This window comes from Oculina patagonica, chromosome 2 (assembly GCF_052425735.1).
Source record: "Oculina patagonica isolate OP01 chromosome 2, crgOcupat, whole genome shotgun sequence".
Taxonomy (NCBI): domain Eukaryota; kingdom Metazoa; phylum Cnidaria; class Anthozoa; order Scleractinia; family Oculinidae; genus Oculina; species Oculina patagonica.
In genome coordinates, this window is record NC_135759.1 from 15132444 (window position 1) to 15148839 (window position 16396).

The window sequence follows — 16396 nt, forward strand, 5'->3', positions numbered from 1 at the left end:
CGTCTCGACGTTTTCACAATATGCAGATTCCACATTCTTGCCGTTCCTGGAAAACCAACTTAAGAGCACCAAAAGAATTGACGTTGTATGGGATGAATATCGCTCAGCAAGTCTTAAAGATGCTACTCGTGAGAAGAGAGAGAAAGGTGTGAGGCGAAAGGTGGCTGGGCATGTTAAATTACCTCAGAATTGGCAGGCGTTTCTTGAAGATTCCTCCAACAAGAAAGAATTGTTCAACTTCTTAACCAAACAAGTTGAAACAGCTTCCTTTCCAGATGACAAGTTTGTCTACATAACTTCAAGTAACTCGCTAACTGAACTATCTTAAAGTGGGCCTTCAATGTATTCATCGTCCAAACACCCCTTTTATGTATGAACTATTTCAAGTTCTGATGAACGGTTTTTCGTACTATGTGTATCATTGTCTATTTGTTCATTCTAGGTGAAAATGTCATCTCCAGTTGTCCCAGACAACAAATGCAGAGCTGCAATCATGAAGAAGCAGACACGCGGATTCTTGTACACGTTAAGGATGCTTTGGCTAAAGGAGGGAGAAGTGTCTTAGTTCGCACGGTAGACACGGACGTTGTCGTAATTCTTATTGCACAGTTCCATATGTTGTCTTCAACGTGGCCTGGATCAACCTTTTGGGTCGCCTTTGGGATGGGAAAGACTTTCCAGCTGCTTTCAGTTAACAGCATTTGCGATTATTTGGGTGAAGAGAAATGCCGAGCGCTTCCATTTTTCCACGCGTTTACGGGGTGCGAAACAACGTCTGCATTTCTGGGAAAAGGGAAGAAATCTGCTTGGGAGGCCTGGAATGCGTACCCAGAGGTAACAGAGGCTTTCCTTTATGTGAATGACAATCCCTTTAATCCACTGGAGATCGACTTCCCTCTGTTTAAAGTCCTGCAACGCCTTTTGGTGGTACTTTATGACAGGACCAGCCTCGCCACTGATGTAAACAAGGCTCGACGAGAACTCTTTACCAAAAAGAATAGGGCACTGGAAAACATCCCCCCGACAGAGGTAAAAACCCATCTTTTAGCTTACACAACCGTTAGCTCTATCCCCTGTTCAGTCAATGCTGAAAGAATTTAGGAGAAATTATTGCCCTTAACTGACCCTTTCTGGTGTTGATCCACTTAGAAATTTCCTTTACTGTGCATTTTTGGTTATCATTACACTTAAGTATTCTAGTCGATTAATGTAAAATGATATCTCTTTGTTTGTTAGGATTCCCTTTTGAACCATTCCAACAGAGGCCAGGCGAGCATTTGGACGTCTCTTGATGAACAACAAGTTGTCCCTTCCCGACAGACTTTGGTTGGAAAATGGATAACGACAGATGGAGACCCCGCTGGACCATACTTCCAGAAGCCGCTAAAGCTTGTTCTGAATTACTGAAGTGTGGATGCAGGACAGGTTGTTCAAGTGGTCGCTGCAAATGCTTCAAGGCTAACCTTCCGTGCACTGAACTCTGTGGCTGTTCTGGAGGCTGCCAGAACTCAAGTCTTTAGAAACAGAACAATAAATAACTATGTCGTTACTAATTCTGAGGGAAAATTTCGAAAACGATGTGCTTCAGACTCAGTAAAAAACGTGTTTAGAAAAATTTGAGTAAGCACGCAAAGATTCATGGGAATGTCACGTGATCAAGGGAAATGCCTCATTTATTGTCACAAACTCTTCACTGAGTCTGCTTAATGTGTTTTAGCTGTTTCACAAAGTAATTCGTCATAATGGGTGCGTAATAAACACATTGAATACTACAGCCTCGCTTTCATGTTAGCGTTAGGGCATTATGCAAATGTTATGGGCCTCCTCCCCCCCCGGAAAGCTTAATCACGTGGCACCCCTTCTAGATTCGTTTGGTATGTCAAAAGGAATAACTGTGCCAAATTTGGTGCTTTTACGCAGTTTGTCACGATTTTTGTGCTAACTGACCGGACTAAAAAAAGGTCTGGCTACTGGACTCCAGGTCTCCTCCCCCCCCCCCCCTCCAAAAAAAAGGGCTAAGAGCTCTATGACAAATGCCCTCAGGACTTCTTGCTCTGCAACACAGGGCCCCAAGCAGCAAAACAATGGGGATCCAGGCTCCACAGAAAAAGGTGTAGGACACCCAAGCTTCAGCCGTCCCACTTTGGGACCCTTAAAAAAAGCAAGGGGAATTTCGTGGGATGAAAATGTGTACTTGTGTTCTTGAGCAAGACACTTTAATCCCATAGTGCCTCCCTGTACGCACATTTATAAATGGGTACCAGCAAATTTAATGCTGGGGGTAACCCTAGAATGGACTAGCATCCCATCCAAGAAGGAGTAGAAATATCCCCAGTTGCTTTGTGCTACGAAAACTGAGATAAGCTCTACACCTGATGGGCCACAGGTAGATTGATTTCAATATAGTTTGATAATACTTAGGGTGTCGAGTATATTAAACACATGCAGCATCAAGTTATAAATTATGCATGTAACCTAAATCACAAGTTTTAGCACATACTATTCATTGTAATGTTATGGAAAAACAAACTTGCTTCTTGTGTATAATTTGCTGAAAAAAGAAGCAGAAAATTTAAAGCACACTTAGGAAGTGCGAGAAGTATTTGGCTGCAACTTGTTTGTCTCTATAACCTTAAGTATTGTCTTTAAAATTTCTTAGTTTTTTATACATGCAAAACCCAACAACCATTTGCATTTATAAAATAATTAAGATAGTATGTGTGCTCTCATTGGTCGATAGGTGAGTTTAGATGAGAGTATGTAAACACAGTTGTGACGTCACGCTTTCTGTGTTTCGCAGCACAATTTAAAAACATTATATAACTGCCAAAAAGACTTGTCAAGTAATTTCAAGTACAAATATTTAAGAAATGGAAAACAATGCCAAATATCTGATATGTGTTCCGGCTTTCTCTTCCCATATGAGCCCGAGGAAAAAAAGCAAGAGAAAGAAGAACCACAGCGCTTTGCCTGCTTCGATGATCGTGAGGAAGACGAGCTCGTGGAGGGAGCTCAAGCGAAGACAAAATATGCAACAAAATGCGCAGTTAACATTTTTCAAGTAAATTTTTGAATTTAAGTACTACTGTAAAATTCCCTATAAGACATTCTTTATTGGAAAAAAATTATAGGTCAACGCAAACAAAACTATATGCTACAAACTGTTCATCTTTAAGCTTAAATTCAAACTTTGCACGGCCGATCGGTTGCTGTCTTTTTGCCGGCAAATCTGCTTAAAATGTGATTAAAATGACGCTTAAAATGTATTAATTTTCTCTGAGACTTCCACTGCATACAAATTCTACTGTTACATATTTGGCAATAGTCGTGAACTTTGATTTGAACAATTTGAGGTTTATTCTACGCTTGAAGCACATCACAAAGACGGAGGAAACGACAGTACTGAGAAGAAACTGGACTTGTTTAGATCGCTATCTGAGCAATTTACTGTACAATGAATGCATACCATTGCTACCGACCTCGCTAGATCCACTGCTTGTGCTATGATTCCTAATTATCCTGCAAAACTTTACAAGGCACGATGAGACTTTTTAACTGTATCAGGCTGCCAAATCATTCAGGCAAGTTCACTTCACTTTCAAGAGCGATCAAGCACAGTGACATTCATTTCCAGCTTAATTAAATAAACTCCTCATCTTGAAGTTCTTTCCTTACAGAGCCGTATTTTTTTAGTTTTTGCCAAACTTTCCGTATTTTTCAGCAAGATTTACGTGGAATCGCTTTCATCGACACGGCGCTACTTGCCACAAATGCTACTTGAATTCTTATAACACAAATTTTGATTGGTTCATGTGTTGTCAAATGCGCATTTTTAGAAAATCTTTTTCAATCAAGAAGTAAATAAACCAAATCCCCTTCATTTTTCGAATTATTTTTGAAAAAAATATTTTATAAAAGCAATAGAGGACTTTTTTTCCGTGTTTACATAACCTCATCTAAACACTCGGGTGGTTGGGAGAATTCTCAAAAGTTATGCAAACCCTTGACTGCGTCTCGGGTTTGCATAACTGTCTCGAATTCTCCCAACCGCCCTCGTGTTTAGATGAGGCTATGTCAACACGGAAGAAGTCTTCTATTGCCTAAATATATTTTACTGACTGTTCCAACCTTAATAAACAATTAATACATGTAAATAATTTTTATATTATATATTGTTAAAATAGACTGTGAGCAATCTCTCTTTTGCTCTTAAAATTTGAAGGGCAGACAGTCAAAAATAGCAAGCAGGATCAAGCTAATTATTCAAGATCAGGCTCATTATTTTTGCATCCATCCCAATAGTTAACAAAAGGGGGGCTGCTTGAGCAGTCTGTTATTGCTAAAGAATAATATAGCAGCAGGGGATGGTTTGGTGGTGGGTCCACCTTGTAGGGAAGTTAGTGTTCTTTTGTGAACTCACCTGCCATAGGGCGAATTTGTACATAATTAAAATAAATAATCAAATAAATAAACCTATAAAATGGTGAAATTAATTCTAAATAATAGAGCAAATTACATAAAGTACTTACAGGAGTCCCTGGTGGGGTTGCCTGGCCATCACTTTTCCCAGATGACATCATTCTGTCCCAAGCATCAAATGTTGTGGATTTTTTAAGCATGTCAGACAAGCTGTCTTTCTCTAATCGCAGTCTCATTGAGTGTCCAGCCTCCAAGCCAAGTTTCTTTTCAAGTTGCTCAATTATGTTAAGCAGCTGACGAATTTCAGCCATCTGCAAAATTACACAAAATGTATTTTTTTCTAGTGATATAACTGTATATATACCCGGTAATAGAAATACAAAGAATTCACTTAGACACTTAAAATAAAAATAGAATTAAAACATTTTGATGTAGAAATGTACATGTATATATTTTGTTTATGCTGTGATTTAAATTTATCTTTGGTTTAGAACTTTTTCAAACCAGTTTGATTTCTAGTTCTTTTTGTTTAATAAATGCGAGGCAATGAGAAATAAAATCAACAGGTTTGAAAAATTTTAAATTAAAGATATTTAAAGCTTTTCAGGTTAATTTCCATCAGTTACAAGACTATCATTCATTTTAACACCACTCACCAGCTGTCAAAACGATAGCAGATCTTTTTAAATGAAATGTACAGGATTGTGCACAAAGGGAGTTTTTGTTTAGTATTATTTATGAACATGGCATTTCACTGCAAAGAAAAAAGAAAAATCCCGGATTTTTGAGGAAGGAATTTAGTATTTTTTTTATCTCTATATTTTGATTATGTGATTGACATCTCGAGTTGTAGGATTTTTTTAATGGCCCAATTACAGATTTTTAACTCAATGATTTAAACACACTTAAAACTGACAACATGTAGATTAAAAAACAGATCAAATAAAAAATGTGCAATATTAAACTGTCAAGTACAAATCCTTTAATAAACCTCCACCTACACTACGGAAAGCCACAAGCCAAGTGTAAACAAACGAAATCAGTGACGCTATATTTAATTTTTATTAATTTTGAAGGTCACATTATTGTAAATTGCAGCGGGTATGTTTATAGCCCGAATTGTACACAAAGCCGCTTAAATAGCTTTGCAAAGGTGGTCTGACTTACATTATTCTTTGAAGATGATACAGGAAAGGGTTGAATATCATCAACAATGACAAACAAAACAATACAATCAATATACTATCTAGTGGCAAATCATTGCATGACCTTTATGAAACTGCTCCACAATAAAACCTCAAGTTGTGGCGCGCGATTAGTCTGGATTAGTACGTCACGTAGTGATCCAAAACAATAAAGTATTATCTGACTGGAGATCTTTATAATCAATGGAAGTTGATGTTATTTAATCGACATACCGTTAGTGGACGCAATTACGAAAAAGATACAATTTGTACTATGAAATATACATCACCTGTTGTCGGCTCTCTTGCCACGAATTTCGTTTAAATTTCTCCAGTTCTGCTTCATGTTCGTGATGTATTCTGCGGATATCGTCGATTTTCCTTTTATCAGCACCTTGAACAAGCTTTAATGTTTCTTCTAGCTCTCGTTTCTGTCGATGTAGATCTGCGATGTCTTGTTCTAATCTCCCGCGCTCCTTTTCAAATTCCCGTTTGGTGTCTTCGCGAGCTTCGCCCCGAAGTTCGTTCCGAACCTTCGATTTCAGCTCGTCTTTTTCCTTCGCCCAAGCTTGTTGAGCACTTCTTAACATTTCATCCTTTTGCCTTATTATCTGCATAACTTCTTTTTCCTTCTCCTTGTGCAACTGCTCTTTCAAAGACGTAAGTTCATTCATCTTTTCCTTGTGTAGTTTTGATTTCAAATCGGCTTGCATTACGGCAGCTTTTTTCTGTTCTTCGTCCCGAACTTGCCTTAATTCTATTGCCTTGTCTCTCTTGAGATTCTTAGAGTGCACTCTCTCCTGTTCCAACTCCTTGTTAAGGTGAACAATTCTTCTTCGCATATCCTCCATGCTCGACTTAAAAGATAAATTTGAGGCAGTAGCGACATTCGACTCACTTGCCGTTGTTTGCGGTGTGTAGAGCGGTTGTGAACTCGCACGCTTCAGATCAACCGTTTTCTCACCTTCGGGTCCAAGATTCTTCCAAGATTGACTTCTACTCATTTTCAATTTGCAGCTACTTTGTCGCTTGGAATCCTTCCATCTGCGTTGGTGTAGTATTCGTTAAAGTTTACTCATCCATACTTAAAATTAACACGCATTCTTGAGGACTTAGTTCACGTCTTCGTGCTTGGGTTCATGACAACCAGTAAACATGTCGGCCGTTGTCGCTTGCTCGAGAATTTCTGCGCTAAATTCCATCAGGCCACATCATTCTTTATGCAATGACGGTGTCGCTTGTGGTGTCAATCTTTTCAGTTTGAAAGAAAAGGAAAATTTCACGAGTAATTATGGCTGGATAGTTTCTTCACACAACCTTTACACGCATAGTAAATTTTGTCACGCTCGGGAAAATACCCGTATCGTTATTTCAGTGGGGGTAGGGAGAGGCAACCATTTTTTTTTTAACAAAACATCATTCTTATTAGTTTTGGGGGGTTTAATTTCCAATCCATGGATGTTTTCAACAAAAAATTCTTTACATACATTTTTAAATTAAAAAGAGCTCGGAATTTTCCAATAATCTTGGGTCATAAAAAATTATCCACTCCTCCCCTCTCCTCCCCACTAAAAAAGTGCCATCGTTGTTCAGACCCAGGGCCCATTCAACCTTCACTATGATCATGGATCGTAGAAAAGATAACAGAAAAAAGCAAGGAAAAAATATTGATATTATATATAAAAGTGCTAATCTTGAAATACCAGGTGGAAATACTTTTAAATTATGCTTTTAATAAATTAAAGGAAAAGAGACTCTCTTTTTTTCCATCTGTAGGATTTTGAATTTTGAATCGATTATTTATTAGTCATTCATTAAAAGAACGAATTAACTCTATCTACCTGTATATCAAGGGCTCTCACAGGTCTCTCAAAAGAAGAATATAATTTTAGGGAATGTATTATTATTCAAATTTGTTTTATTCATTTCGCGTTTCCGGTGTCTGCCACTTCCGTTGCTAGCTTTTACCACGTGATCAACTCTTGACATTCTGATTGGTTAGCTGATGAATGTAAACAAGGGTCCAAGGAATCGATCAAAATAAAGGTATAATTTTTTTCCTCATAGAAAGCTGCGGCGGTATCTTTCGTGTTTACAATTGCTTTCAAGCGTTTATCGTGAAAGTCAATATACCAATGGCTAATACTGTAAATGGTGGTAGCCATAGCTCGATTGAGTCTTTGAATGGTGAGTTTCGCAGACATTCCAAGCGCGTTCTTTGAATGCAATTTATGACTGCGTCAAAATAATATTCGCATCATATGGCGGCTGTTTACCATTTTATATCTCTTTATACACTCTCACAGGCTCGTGGGTAAAGCTTGACGGCTCATTTAGAAATGGTTACGGGGCACAGCATTCTCCAGTCATTTCAGAGGACGATGCGATGGAAGATTTACTTGCCGAAGCTGTAGAGGAACAATCGAAACAGGGTTCGAGGTACGTAGCCGACGGCGCTGGGGTTATGAACTGGGCTGTGGTCCGATTAGCGCTCTTTCCGTTTTGACGGAAAGGTTAATTTTAAGCCCATTTGTTTTAGACTGGTTAGGTTGACTTGATATTTTTGTTTAAACATATTTAGTGGCGAGAAAAGTCCGTCTGGCTCACCAAGAGAACAATGTCCATCTGGTCTTCTGCGGACGGTACGTATGTTGTTTACTGCATTTTGACCGTGTTCAGAATTTTGTCTGTGGCTCGCGATCGTTGCATCAAACCGCTTTGTCTTTTAAAAGATCGATTTATTTTGTTCAAGATACCTATAGTGGTCAGTGTTTAAAGGATTAAAGTTAGCTGTGATTCGCAATATCGTAAATTAGTTAAATGTTTTTGTTGCGTGCCCTATCGTCGGAACTTTTTTTCTTTCTCATGCAATACTCCAAAACATACTTGAACGTGGTTATACCGTATAAAAAAATTGCTTCTTAGTTGAGCAGCTTCATGTTGATGCAAATAATAGTTTCTTTTTATTCAGCTAATTAGTTAACAGGAATAAATACGACGAGCGATTTAACGTGGAATAGGGAATTCAACTTTTGTGTTGAAATGCACGTAGTAGATTTTTTCCCGCCTTTCCATGCAAGATGCTGTCTTATAAGGTCTTAAAACAACATTGTTGTTTACAAAAGAGCCTCACTAAATTATAATCTTGAATAGACGTCAGCCTAATATAAAATACGTTTTTTAGTTAAAAATACTCGGCGTGCGATTTCCATAATTCTTGATTTTTTGTTCGGTCATTAATAGAAGGAGTTCAATATCAGAACTCTTAATGAAACGGCTGACTGCCAAAATAGTTACAACTCAATATCAGTGGCTGGCAAGGTTTTTTAAGCACAATGAAGACAATAGCTCAACAGATTATCTCATACTATTCCTGTACAATAATATGAAAAGATAAACTTTCTCTGCTGGTCTTTACACTAGTATTCTTAAAGGGAGAATGTAACTTATGATCAGTTCTTTTATTTTGATGCTGTGTATGCCTGACAAGAGCTTTGCACCAAAATGTATGATCATATTGTACCATTACAATATATAGTAATTGATATGATTTTCCTTGAAGGGTGATCCAATTCTTCCTCAAGAGCAGAACACAGACTGGATCTGGGAGTGGTCAAGCAGGATTGAAGTCCAACCACAGAAGTATGTGTTTATATTTTCCTTTGAATTTCAGCCTTCTGGTCTTAGTTGTTCAAAGGGTGGATAATGCTCAACCTCGTTCCCAGGGTCTCTCTCTCCTGCCCCCAGCGCGAGAGGAGAGGGGGACAGGAGAGAGAGACCCTGGGAACGAGGTTGGATAATGCTGACTCCACTGGAAAATTACTATTCAGTGGCCTTCAAATCAACTCTCCAAGTTGAGACCATTTTAGTCACCATGGCGACTAAATTGGAACCAAAGACGCCAGTCTGGCGACTAAAGGCTTGTCTACATGACAGAGAAAATTGGGTATGGACCAGCTGTCAAAAAATTGGACCCGTCAAAAAAATGGTCTGGACCTGACCACTTTTGTAGAGAAACGGTCAAATCAAAACGAGGCCCAGTTTTACTTTGACTGTTTCTCTCCAAAAGTGATATTAAAGGTCCGGATCAATTTTCTGACTGGTCCATACCAAAATGTTTCTGTTGTGTAAACGCCCTTTTAAGGTGATAAGAAGGATTGAAGGCGTTTGCTTAATTTAGTGACTAAAATTTTTCACTGGTGACCAAACTTGAGCAGTCAGTGCCAAATTATGTCCACCAAGGTCAAAAACTTGGAGGGTTGCAAATGTTAAGTTAACCTAACTAGCTGCACTGATTCCACTGGACAGTGGTTTACCTGACTAATAGCATTCCTAGCTAGCATTTTAGCATGTGAAGGAAGCATCCTTAAAAGATTTTATTTTACTGATGCAAACAGGGAATGGAAGATGCAACATCCCACTAAGAAATCAAAGCCTCGTGGTTCAGCACTGAGTATCAGAGGAACTAAAGTCATGAGAAGGTAAATCAAAGGCTCTTCGAGCAACCTCATGGTAATTCGATGAATGAAGTGCCGACCTCCGCATTTTTTCTAAATAAGTGTCCAGTAACGTAAAGCAATCTCACTTTGCTTTATTTTTCCACGTGAGTTGCGTCATTGATGGCTCGTGTTCGCTGGGGTCGTAGCGCTATTCAGTTTTCACAACCAAAATATTTACTGGTTATTGTATTACTTTTGATCCTTTTAAGCATTAAGTAAATTTGTTTTGTGAATATGTTTACTTTTCTGTCAGCACGTATAGCGTTATTTTTGAGCAGCGGAAAAAAATTGAGAGAAAAGATACGCCCGAACACTTCGTGTATCTGCTCGACTCAAAAAGATGAATCAAAGTCTCTTCGAGATACCGACTTTTTTGCATGAAGTATGAGTCGAAGGTTTATCCTGTGCATTGTTCTTCGAACTTATCATTACAGTTGCTTTGTAGTTTAGTTTAACAATTTCCTATTTTCGCGGAGGAAATGCAGCCATATAATTTTGTCAAAAATGGCTCGTCCGCGCCGGGTATTTATACACATATTCCTCAACATTACACAAATAAACAGTGCAAATTTCACCGAGATCTGACAATTCTATACTTTAACATTGCAAGGACCTTTCGAGGCAGTCGATTACGGCAGCGAAATTAGCAAATGAAACAACAAAATATGCGTTCGACGCTTTGTTTTTGCGACGAAAAAGCACGAAAAAAATACGGATATTTCCGACTACTGTCGGAGAAAACATTGCGCATATTATTGCGGCGTAAACAAATCGATACACTCAAGCTGCGTTTTGTCTAGGCTCTGCGAGGGTCGGATATCAAGACAACTTCTTCGTGGGCTTAAGAAGGATTAAACAAAAGCCATATATACAGTGAATGCTTTCGAATTATATTTGAAGATGAAATACGAAAAAAATTTGCTGCCTTTGACTGAAATTCCACTCGAACTGCGTCGATACGATCGCATGTTGTAAAGCCGATTCATGCAACATTGCTGTCAACGAGAGGTCACGCCCCTAACGACCTAGGCTGATGACGAAATAGAATGGCGCTTGTAGCGACCAAATTTGGCCTAATTTTTAACCGCTCCTAAGCTAAAAGAAGCCCCCATCTCTTGCATTTGTTTTAACTTAAAAAATATCTTTGAAAAGAGTGAGTTTTTTTGGTATGGTTTATTTTTGACGTTTGTAACTTTTTAAACGATGTAGGTGCTAGTGATTATTTATTCGTGTTTTAGTTACGCAATCCATTGTTTGTGCGACGCTTTTTATAAATCGCCTTTCAGACACACGTGCGTTGAGATAAAAAGCTGACATGTCACTTTTTAAATTGTTATATAACGTTTGTAAATGTGACAAGTCACGTTTTTTTTCCACGAGATCGCAAGTGATCACCAACAGCTGAAAGTAATCCCTTGAGAAATTAAAACAGTCCCTTGAGAAATTAAAAAAATCCTTTGAGAGTTTACAAGAATGTGAAATTTTCCCTAACATAACTGTTATTCTCCTACTTTCGCTTGTAAACAAGCAAAAAAGTCGAAAAAAACGGATGACGTGACACGAGGTGACGTGACGCGAAACAAAAACGTGCCGTGGATGTTGTGTTGACTAAAACACGTCACAAGGCGAGCGTAATAATTTTTTATAACAGTTTAAGCGTAACTATATGTAGTTCATAGCGCCAATTCCGTATTTTATCACAAAAATATTTAAGTGTAACCTTTGAATATTTTTAGCATTAAGTAAATTTGTTTTGTGAATATGTTTACTTTTTTTAGCAGCGAATAAAATTTGAGAGAAAGATGCGCGTTTCTGCACGACTTAAATAGATCAAGAACGGATGACGTGACACGAAGATGATGTGACGCGAAACAAAAACGTGCATGAATGTTGTGTTCACTAAAACGCTTCTTTGAATGTTTTCTTACGTGAATGGGTCATTGATAGCCTATGCTCTGAGGCTTCGTTGAGCGAATTCTATTCTCTTTTATCACCAGAGGATAAGTGTAAGTGATCCTCTTTCGATTTGTTTTGTGAAATTCAATTTAGTTCCCTGAAAGAGAGAGACCCTGGAACGAGGTTGAAAAATAATTTGTTTCTGATTGACATGTGCTGAATGCGTTTAAAGGACCCTTCTGTCAGCACGTTTCTCGTTTAATGCATGAATTAATTGCGGTTTTATATCGGAATGGAGTGAGTGAGTGAGTCCATGAGTGAAATAAATCGTCATTTTTAATACCTCATTACCATGAGGTAAAAAATGAAAATTGGATTAAACTATTCAGACTATAAGAGACTACAAAGGGAGATTTAGGCAAACATGTTTGATCAGGCCTCCACCATCTTGAATGGTGTGGGTAATTATAAAGGACTGAAGGAGGATGGACACCCAGGGGGGGGGGGGGGACTCGCATATGAAAGTGACGGGGATGCTCGTCGTCTCGCTTAGGGGTGTAAATTTCGGACTTTTGGTCTCGCTTCTAAAGGGTGTTCCGGGAAAAAACGCCCAAAATGCCAATATTTTTAGCCATAATGGTCTCGTTTAGGGTTACACACGAAGAAATATACAAATATAAACTCCATTCTTAGTTTTTTGGTATCTTTTAGGGGTCAAGAAAGGCTTGAGCCACACCCACATTGGTCTCTTTTAGGGGTTCTTTTCAAAATTTCCGACGAGCATCCCCGTCCGTTTTATATGGGAGTCCCCCCCCCCCCTGGGGATAGACACTTTCCTTGCTGCCTCTTTTGCCAAGTACCATTACTAAGCAGGGGTTTTATTAGGGGCCAGGCACAGGGGAATTAACCCGATGAGAGCAGGCCTGACTTTGCTCGGCTGTTCTAAAAATATATACCGACTTTGACAGCTTTCCAAACAGGGTAGGGCCTTGCTGCTACTTTGCCCGGGTGCCAAACCCTGATGCCCACCTGCTCCAACCCTTAATGAGTCTAAGGACTGCAGTAATTCCCAGACTGTGTTGTATGTACATGTATCACAAAAAAAGGACATTGTAATATATACATTACTTTATAATTTGTTTTATTCTTGTTGTAGCTCTGAACTAATGAACATGAATTTCTATGTGGTTGTACCTGCGGTTGTACTTTCTCATCTGATTGCATTTGGAATTGGGTAAGTGATGAAGATGAATATTCAAATAATGGTCTAATTAACTGTACACTCAACATACCAATAGTCTGAATGCATTATATGATTAGTGTTGAAGGAGTGAGGGGGGGGGGGGGATTGATTTTAGTGCAAAACTGTGAAATTATAAAGTTGGACCATGTTATCTTGAACTCACTGCTAGATTAAGCAGAGCCATTTCCAGTGGAAATTATTTTCTCTAGTATTTATTAAATGTAATATTTATGTTAACATATACAACCCATACTGCAGTTGTAGTATTTTTTTTTTAAAAAATTGGGATTAGAGATTGAACCCCCTGCTATCTCGTTTTATTTCCGTAAGGAATTTGAGATGGAGGGGTCCTACAGTGACTCTACTTCAGTACTTGTTTGCCTTTTTTTCTCCAGGATATAGTGTAATGAATACTGGAAACTGCAGTTGTAGTAATTATTAACATGTTATTAATTTATCACTTTGTAGAGTTTATGTGGGTCGACGCATGGTTCAAGTTGATGCATTATGATCACACGACGCTCAAAAACTGAAAGAAATCTTGACCTTGACACCGGCAATCAAGTTGCTTGATTCAGAGTGCAAAATAATAAATGTGGATTGTTGATTACAATGGGGAATGACAAGCTTAGCAGTACTGCACAACAAGATTATTTTGATTTTAAAACGACCATCTGTCAAACCTAACAAAACAGTTTCTTTTTAAATTTTTACTTCAAACAGTAGCTTTTTTTATGATGTAATATTTCCCTTAAATATTATGGTCATGCCTTCCATGAGTAGAAACCCTTAGCAGGCTTAGTCCCATATTCAAGTGTCTCTTTTACACATACCGACTCTACATGTACATGTAGCAGTACATGCCTGATGGGTGTCTATGTTAAGGAGAGCCTGTGTCTGTTCATGGAAGACTGTCCACTTGATTGAGTTACACAGTGATATAGTTGTCCACTTCAGGAAAAGGGGGATTTTCTGCATGAAGGCAAGGTGTTTCGCAGTGGTCTGTAGGTGTTTGCTTGCAAAGGTTTACACTTATTCATTATTAAATAGTTTATTAATTTATTTGTTAATAATAAATTTATTTAATAATAAAAGTTTTAAACCTACCCTTATATGTAGAGTTAAATTATTATGCAGGTTCAATAAATTTTTAATTAAGAATAATTTTATCATTTTAAGTTATTTAAAAAATGTTGCCAACAATTAATTTTTAATTTTTTTTCTTAGATCTAAGCAGCAAAATGCAGTGAATCACAAATTTTGCTATTTCCCTTATATCCACATTATCTTATTGTAAATTACTTAAAGATGATCAGAAGTTTACAAATTGTTGTGTTTCACTGTTCTAGTCTCAAATTGTTACAGAATGGGCAAAATACGATAGATGTGTTTGGTCTTGTTTTTAAAACATTTATATCAGATCTGAATCAGTGACCTATTCTATCATAGAAACAGGCTATTCTAGTGTTCAATTACAGTAATGTATAAATTTAGCACAGAAATAGTAGAATTATTTCCACAGAGGTTAATATGCAAATCGTCTTATTATAAGTGCTGCTTTGAAAATGGAATGGAGTATTATATAGGTGGGTGCCAGAGGTTATATTTTTTCCTTTGCTGCACACATGAAAAAAAAAAAGAAGAAAAAAAGAAGCCTCTGGCACCCAGGGTATATAGGGGAATAAGGAACACTTTGACAAGCTAAGTGACACCAAATTTCTATTTGGTGTCCACTATTGTACACATTTGCATATCTCTGCGCAGTCTATTGTAAGATTTTTTAAGTCATTTTCTGAGACAGAGCAGTTTATGATCTGATCTTTAAACCACATTGGATCAAGCTGTAAACCAATCTTCGAACAGTGGAGATTGAATGTATTTTTAGCATGATCTCAACATGTAAGGATGAATTCCATCTCTGTTTTGAGAGAGATCATTGATAACTGAACTCGGTATTGTGTAGTGTTCAAGATCATTGCATTTAATTTTCTATACCTTAAAATACAGTTGATGTATTGAAAATGTTTTGATCATAGAAAAGCTGTTAATAATAATATTTATATCCAAATTTAAAGGTCTATAACAATTACTTAAAGCCTGTGTCCATGTAACAAGCGTTCCTTGCTCCAAATGTTGGGTGGCCATTATGTAGAAAACTCTTCATTTGTATGGGTCGGAATGCTTGCTATGCAGGCCAACATAACATCCGTTTGAAATTATTTACGAGGGCACACATTTTAAATTCTACTGTATTATAATTATTGCATTTTGTAGCACAATGTAAATTAGCACTACCATATATCAAATGCTGATCAGTAATAATAAAGAATGAATTTTATGGGTGAACTGTTGTGATTGGTCAATCAAACAATGGCCTAATAAAAATAATCAAAGGAAACATGGCTTTTTTGCTGTTCTTTTATGATTGGCCCAATTTCACTGATTATAAAAAATTAGTCTGAGGTTGTTATAGATTGGCATGCCCACCCATAAGAGGGGCAGCATGTTTCCCTTAGTTTAACCAACAAGAAAGATACCGTATTTTCTCGATTAAACGCCGGACCCCAATTAAACGCCGGCCTCGTATAAACGCCGGGTCAAAATTGCTAGTTTTTAAATAAACGCCAGGGGCGTTTATTAGAGGTCAAGCTAACAAGTAAATATATATTTTGTTTGTCACAAATCTTGATTGCAACATAAACTATTCAATCCGTAATAATGTATCTTTGGGAAATAATCACCTTTGGATACCCAGGGACACTTTTTCGGGGCAGAACGAAGAGAAAAATCGTCCCGCCTTGACAAACTGCCCCTTGGTCTCGAAGATCGGTAACAATAAATCAATCCGAAAAATTGGCAGAAAATTGCAGTCCGTTAATAAACGCCGGGCCCCGATTAAACGCCAGCTTCAAATAAACGCCGGGTCCACAAAGCCAAGTTTGAAATAAACGCCGGGGGCGTTTATTTGACAAAATACGGTAACCTATTTAAATATAAATTAATAAATATATATTAATTTTTTCAGTACCTTTAATTTTGCTTTCAGAACAAGATCCCCAGATTAGCACTGCAGCGCCTGTAAACTAACACTACTTTGACAACATCGATTAATTCAACATAACCAGTTTACTTAAAGCAAATGATAACTCACAAAA

The 16396-nt window shown here is 37.7% G+C and overlaps 2 protein-coding genes across 3 annotated transcripts in view; one reads left to right on the forward strand and one right to left on the reverse strand.

Annotated features, from left to right (window-relative positions):
- The window catches only part of LOC144643107 (uncharacterized), a 66521-nt gene extending 59595 nt beyond the window's left edge, over positions 1-6926 (reverse strand). For both annotated transcript variants that reach the window (XM_078502251.1, XM_078502250.1), the window contains exons 1-2: positions 5894-6926; positions 4530-4730 (exon numbers count right to left, since the gene is read on the reverse strand). In XM_078502251.1, the coding sequence (XP_078358377.1) occupies positions 4530-4730; positions 5894-6607 (915 nt within the window). In that variant the 5' untranslated portion in view covers positions 6608-6926. The remainder of the gene's footprint in view (positions 1-4529; positions 4731-5893) is intronic.
- A 712-nt stretch (positions 6927-7638) lies between these two features.
- LOC144643136 (BCL2/adenovirus E1B 19 kDa protein-interacting protein 3-like) lies at positions 7639-15587 on the forward strand. Its single transcript, XM_078502299.1, has 7 exons — positions 7639-7790; positions 7910-8042; positions 8185-8245; positions 9166-9245; positions 10001-10084; positions 13155-13232; positions 13710-15587. The coding sequence occupies exons 1-7, from the start codon at positions 7739-7741 to the stop codon at positions 13750-13752; spliced, it is 531 nt and encodes a 176-aa protein (XP_078358425.1). The 5' UTR covers positions 7639-7738; the 3' UTR covers positions 13753-15587.
- Positions 15588-16396: the final 809 nt, after the last annotated feature.

What these genes read in the sequence shown, in the direction of transcription:
- LOC144643136 (XM_078502299.1), top strand. Translation starts at nt 7,739, where the DNA reads ATGGCTAATACTGTAAATGGTGGTAGCCATAGCTCGATTGAGTCTTTG. An exon ending in CTCGATTGAGTCTTTGAATG is followed by an intron (nt 7,791 to 7,909) that starts GTGAGTTTCGCA and finishes ACACTCTCACAG; the next exon opens with GCTCGTGGGTAAAGCTTGAC. An exon ending in CTGATTGCATTTGGAATTGG is followed by an intron (nt 13,233 to 13,709) that starts GTAAGTGATGAA and finishes ATCACTTTGTAG; the next exon opens with AGTTTATGTGGGTCGACGCA.